General features: G+C 41.2%; 1 protein-coding gene across 1 annotated transcript in view; it reads right to left on the bottom strand.

Moving 5' to 3' along the window:
- Positions 1 to 251: 251 nt before the first annotated feature.
- Positions 252 to 7,009, bottom strand: part of LOC139695426 (leukocyte elastase inhibitor-like) — a 72,535-nt gene continuing 65,777 nt past the window's right edge. Inside the window, exon 8 of the mRNA XM_071594183.1 lies at positions 252 to 1,144. Coding sequence (XP_071450284.1) covers positions 1,008 to 1,144 — 137 coding nt within the window. The 3' untranslated portion in view covers positions 252 to 1,007. The remainder of the gene's footprint in view (positions 1,145 to 7,009) is intronic.

Below are 7,009 nucleotides of genomic sequence, written 5' to 3'. Positions count from 1 at the left end.
TTACTTGCTGGTAAAACTTAAATGAAAAAAATGTATTAACAGAATGAACACATTTGCCAAATATGTCCAGCTGGAAGCCCATGGAAGGAAAGGAAAGGAAGGTCCAAGGAAATGTTTTTTCTCATGAGAAAGACTACAAAGCAGATGTTTCAATGGGGACCATTACTCCCTACTCCTGGAAGACAGGACTACATAGTCTCAATCTTGTCAAAATAAGATATAAAATAAAGTGTATGAATACATAAATATATATATATATACAAAAAATATTTATGACAAGAGTACATAGACTTACACACAAAATTTGGTGCATAATGACCATCACATCAAAAATTATAGGCAGGAAAAACTCAAGTGCCGGTTGGTAATTAACACTAATATTTAGACATTAAACAAAAGGGTAAATCAGCACCCTCAAAACTACAGTCTGGTATCTGGTTGAATTTACATAAGCTGAATTAAAATACTACCTCTATTTTGTACCTCTAAGACCTCACACAAAAATGGGAGACATTGGTAGAACTGTCATTAATCAACTGTTTAAGGAGACCCTTTATAATGAAAATGCAGCGAGCTTGCACCTCAGTCTACAACATTGATTAGAACCAAAATATGTTAATTACAATCATTGAGCTTTGTATGAAACTCCAGATAGAACCCATCAAGGTATTTCACTTGCAATGGATATCAAGGTACACTTAGCAATTTGAAATTGTACACATTACAATCAACCATCGGTTGCAAAGAAAATTTCAAAGGATTACCATCTTAAAGAATTTTCCACGAAACAGCCAAATTAGCACAAAGGTCTATTAGCTGATAGTTATTTGTTCCAATTTTCGTGACATGACGCATAAAATTTGGGCCTAAGATAACCAACCAAAATATATATCTACATTAATGTATACAGTTTCACCAGAAACACCATATAAATTGATACTATTATTAAGTACAAGTTCCTACTATCCCACACTTCCATCAAAAGGAAACTCAGGTGGGCTCTGCTTCTAAACTGTTAATGGATGGTTTACCTGTGCTGTAAAAATAATGGCTCCTGATTCATTTTCTTGAAGGAAAATAATAAAAGGATGGTTGGCTACAAGATCAGCCACTTTCCTGGCGCATTTGGCCATGAACATCATACCTATGAAAGAGAGAGAGAACTGCTGTCATTGGGTGAGATACTCAAAACTCAAAAGAAAACATCTTTCTCAGCTATGGGGGATTTTGCATAGTTTCTACAACCTGTATCTGCATAATAAATCGGAATGAGCAAAAATATATAGTTATTGAATAGTTGGACAATATCACTTAACTTTAAATTCAAAGAGTAGCATAGATATTTATTTTTCATTACTTACCATTCTAAAACAATGCCGTCACCAGTAGAGTCTTATCATATGAAATGTTTTTTTATCATCAGCATATATAAAGTAATTCATGCAGTGAATACATTAACCAATATCATTTATAAGTCATGAAAACAATAATGGAACAAGATATGATTCCTGTGAAACATCAGAGGTGGCCTCAAAACGGTATGAGGTAGCATTTTTAACCTTTATCATAACTTTTTGATTGGTTACCATAGCTTTTCAGCCAGTTTATGATTGAAAAAAAAATTCCCCAAGCTTCCAGTTAGTATCAAAATGGAATGAGTCAAAAGCTTTGGCAAAATCCTAATTAACTGCATCCACCTGTTTATTCATGTCAAGAGCTAAGACTACAAAATGTTGGAAGAGCAAAGGATAACTTAAAGTGGGCATTCCTGACCTTAAACCATGTTGCTTATCAACATGGGCATTAGTCAGAGTTAAGGTTAACTTATCTATTACTGGGCTTTCAAAAACCTTGGCTAAAAGTGACTATGTGGTAATGGGTCTGTCATTTATTGTTACTTTAGTTATCACTTTTATATGAGAGGATTGCATCACTAGTTTTAAATTTATCTGGAAACAACCAAGATTGAGAAGCTTGATGAATAAAATGCAAATGGAAGCAAAATTTGCACTGTTAGCCAGTAAATATTTTGCTTCGATATATGTGAGTGTGCTGCAAGAGGCTTGATGCCACTGGAGTTGTTGCAGGTCTGACTTAGAGTTGTGCCATCCGTGTATGTCACGCACATCCATCGATAGATTGCAAAGTAGGTCATTAATTTAAATTAGAAACATAGGGGGACCATGAACAGGCCCATGTGGCATGCCATGTTTCACAGATAAGAAGTTAGACTGGTTAGTGCTTGTTTGGACCATCTGCTTTGGATCCGTTAAGCATGATGTCATAAACTTGAATACTCTGTCTTGGAAGCCATAATATTGAAGTACAAGCCTGAGGGTTGGGTAAATAACATGGCCGAATGCTGAAGTTAGATCGAACAGCGGCATTGCCAAAAGTGTGTTGGATTCAGTTGAGAACTGTAGAATAACTGCTATTTCACGTCCAACTCATCCAAGCCAAATGGTGAATTTCAATATCTCCTTGTCAAATTCATTGGGTGTCTTCACTCACTTCAGATTATACCCTGCAGAGCTTTACCTTCTTCTTCAAAACCTTAATTTCTATATTTCATTAAGCATTCCCATTAAAATTAATGTAGTTTAAGTCAATTAAGGTACAACAACTGGATTACACCTGAACTTGTACATTTATGAGAAATTTTGTTGCTAATCAAATAAGATTTTAATAGGAAGTCAGCTGATACAAATCTTGAAGTGTACAACGAGCTGAAAAGAGAATATCATAACAAGCTATCAGTGATGAAATGTGATGATGATGGAGCATTTATTGACAGCTTCCAAAACTAATGTTAAGTTGCCTGGTCAATAAGGGAAATAGCTCTATCTACTAACGTAGCAAAACATCCCTCAGTACATCACTCTCACTTTAATGACTTCTTTACAAGTTCCATGAATAAATTCTTTGTAACATCACTAGTTTCTGGAGCTTACAATTGTCATCACTGTAGAACTCAGTAGATAGCATCGAAAACGATTATTCCACCTCTTGAATTACGCCATTTTTGTAGTCAAATCTCCTACGCCACAAGGGTTTTCTGAGTTCTGGGAATAACAAAAAGTTTCTTGGGGCAAGATTGGAAGTGGCAACATTTCAGACCCACATCACTTTCATTCCTCAACCAAAACTATTGAGGAGTCAGCAGACTGACATTGTCGGCAAGACGACCGATGCCTTAGGTGATCGTACTGCACCGTTTCTTTTCCCGAGCATCACGCAATTTGCCTAGCAGTGTGCAGCAATAGGCACCAATGGTGATCTGATGCTTCTCCAGGGAGTCTGTTGAGTTGACTCCATGAAAGTCCCAAAAAACAAACATTATGGCCTTCCCTAGGGACATCTGCACCTTGGCCTCCTTCACGGGGGGAGGTGAGTGGCTGTGCTTCCACTCCTTGCTCATCTCTTTGCTCTCTCGATCATATTGATAGATCCAAGATTAATCCATCCTCACCAGGCTACCAAAAATATCATCTTCATCTCGCTCCAAAAGATTCAACATCTGCCTTGAAATTGATGCTCGCTTCTGAAAAGGAGTCAATGATCAAAGAACCCAGCGTACTGACCCATTTGACATGCACACTTCTTCGTGAATAATTTCTGCAAAACTGCCAAAACTAAGATCTCTAAGTTTCACTCATGGTAATTTAGATGAATGCTCTTCAGTCTAATATAAGGATGTATTCCTCCACTTTCTTCACTGTGGCAGCATCATCCGTGTGTGATGGTAGTTCTACCAGATGGAGTAACTTTGACTAGATATTTTTGAAGAACCAATACAGCTAATTTCATTCTACCTACTTTTACTTAACAGTCCTGGCCACACTTTATGCAAATTAATAGCATTTTGACACCCCCTGACCCTCAAATTTCAGGGTTTTAATATGCCAGCAAAAGACCACCGATTAATCAAACTGCCACCATATTGAAAACACAAGTCAGGCCGAGTTTCAAATGCAGGTTGCTGTCCGTGACTCCGACCACCACTCTGACATAACTCCAACCCCTTACCGCGGTATAACTCTGCCAGAAACTTACTTGCAATCACTCTGGGTGGTGAGACTCATTTTGGGAGGACCACAAGCAATACGTGGTTCACAACAGCCCCCTAGTTCTGCTAATTGATTGATTACCCTGTTGACTTCTTCCTCTCTCTGATTGCTTGGTGGCATGTTGTCCTGAACAATGTCCATATGAAAAGAGTTTGTCATTTTCCACAGACTTTATTTAACAGCACAATGCATCACACCAACTTGTGGCATCATTAGGTACCAGTGATGCACACAGCTGTTGAATGTATAGCCATCGGACAGAGGAGAAATGCAGGTTGAAGGTGGGGGAAGGATGACTTTTCTGGGACTTCTAAGTTGGTGGTCATAGGTTTTTTGATCGGCTCTAGAGCATCCATTGTCAATCCTTTAGGGAGGACATGTAGTATTTTTTAAACAAAATTGCTATTATGGTAAACCTGGGAGCAGAGGGGTTCATTTGTACTGCGAACCATTTTTCCCTAGCATTAAAAAACTCAGATTTAAACACTAAGTTTCACTTCACTTTGAAAAGTCACAGTTGGGTCTTTTGAAACATGAGTGATTGAATCGCTTTTGTTTGACTCCAGGCACTTTTCCACACACCCACTTTTGTCCAACCCTACGACACCACTTCCTTTGTCCGCTTTCTGGATGATGAGGTTTTCCTTCATAATGATGTTCCTGAGCTGTTGAATCAGTATTCGCCCGTTATCTAATTTTCCCAGAAATACTACATGTCCTCCCTAAAGGATTGATAATGGACGCTATAGAGCCAATCTAGATTTTGAGGCACTTGGCGGATCCCAATACAACACCTTGTAATCAGCAATTATACGCTCATCCCTCCCTCTCTCCTTTCCAAAAAATTGACCTCAAGGGTAAACAAACCCAACAGTTCAATGTACTCAATCACATCTATGCCATGACCAGACTCTATGAAATGTCATCACCCAAACAACACCGATTTGATTTTATCTTTCCTTGACCACAGACTTCCGCTTCCAAAAAATCCCCTGACTCTTCCCAGCCACCACTCTCCCCGAGCGTAAACAAATGCAACATTTCTAAGTAGCCGTCAGCTCCTAGCCCCCCCAATAAACCCGGACCAGCCTTGATTGCCCAGTCATAACTAAGGTGCCATTACCTCTTCCTCCTTTAACCAAAAAACCTATGACCACCGACTTTGAAGTCCCAGAAAACCCATCCTTCCCCCACCTTCAACTTCCATCTCCCCCCTGTTCGATGGGTGTATATTCAACAGCTGTGTGCGTTACTTGTACCTGATGATGGTCGAGAGTAACTTCCAGGTACAAGGCATCTCTCTTCCATCTCACGTCTTCTGTGCCAACTAGCACTTCACTGGGGTGATTCCATTGTTGTGAGAAGACAATCATCTGGGTCTTCTGGGCATTAATCGAGAAGCACAAGGCCGCATACCACTCCATCAGGTTATCAATGGACAGCAATAGACAGGGTGCCTTCAGGACATCACTCCGGAAACTCAGTAGGAGAATGGCATCGTCAACCCTTGTTGTATTCCCACAGTTCCCAGTCCCTTCTTTCTCCGTATGGCACTATTAAGGTCCTCAGGCTTCACCTTAGATGTTCTTTCATTGGGGGCATGATGGGTCTCTGGTTTTCTTGCGGGAGAGATGGGGGTTGCTGTCTGGCTGGGAGGAGGCTTCCTCTAGGAAGGAACTCATTGTTTCCACCGTTTCCCTTGGCAGGTAGACCTATTGGGTGGCGATCTGCATTAATATTTTTTTGGCCGCAGGGTGACGCAAGGAGCACACTATCCTCTGGATGGAGCCATCCTTCATCTCCAGGGATGTTACCTTTCTTAGGATTCCCTATGGAATTTCTCCATGCCGTCCAGGAGGTTCATTCCAAGGCGCATTCCAATGCACCTTGTCCACCAAGTCCTAAGATGCATTAGATTGGCGATGGAGAGTATTCTTTCACCCATCACTGCCAGGGGGGAGAGCCAGGTGATCCCACGGTTGGGCAGCATACCTTATTGACTGCAGCAGGCATCAATTTCTTCCAGAGTTGATAGGTCTCCTTTGGCAACAGTAGTGATGGCTGAGATCACCTCCTGGCAGTCGTATGCATGGCCTGTTCTTGCTGGGAAAAACATGGGCCAGCTGACAATTTGGAAGACAACTGGGAGATGGTTGCCGTCCAGCACTGTGATGCTCCTCGATGTCATGGTGATGGTGTGTTACACCTAAGGGGGCAGGGATGGTCAGGTCACCGTTCACCGCCCATGCAAGGAGCCAGTATCTGCCGCAGTTTGACACGTGGGAAGTTACAGATGCCATGCTTTGCGTTGAAGTCGCCTCTGGCGATCCTCACACAAAGACGGCATCCAGGTGGCAGGAGACCACATGAAAAGGACCGCTTAGCCATTTGCCACCACTGTGGCCTTCAGGAAAGAGAGACCCCCCCATAGGGAATCGCTGAGCCTCTGGGAGAAAAGGTTGCTGCTCCACCTTGGCACCCTCAGTCCTTCTGGAAGATGTGGTCGTAACCAGGCATGTTTCATCTCACACTGGTGCCAAGAGATCCTGGATGATGGTGACATTGCATCACTGCCTTTCCAGGAACTCAAGAAGAACCTGAGTTTTTTTTAAGAGATTGCCCATTTAGCATTCCAGGGGACAATGGCGATCCATCCTCAGGTCTTCAGCCTCTATCCTTGCTGGGTGCCAAATAGTGAAGGGACCTGAAGATACTTATTCTCATACAAGAGGGTACTTTGAAAATTTCTTGGAATGGAATAGAAATAAATAACTTACCTCACTGAAATTGTTTTATTTATCAATCTGTACTCCAATGCATCATTTACATCAAATTCCGAGCCTTGGGACTAGGTGGTAGGACGTGAAAACTAAAACATGCTTTACCATGTTATGATGGAAAAAGTTACCCCAATTTGTATGTTTTGATTACATGGCTGGTCC

This window comes from Hetaerina americana, unplaced genomic scaffold (assembly GCF_022747635.1).
Source record: "Hetaerina americana unplaced genomic scaffold, ioHetAmer1.1.p SCAF_6, whole genome shotgun sequence".
NCBI lineage: Eukaryota > Metazoa > Arthropoda > Insecta > Odonata > Calopterygidae > Hetaerina > Hetaerina americana.
The sequence above is the reverse complement of the archived record's forward strand: the minus strand, read 5'-3'. Positions and strand labels throughout refer to the sequence as shown.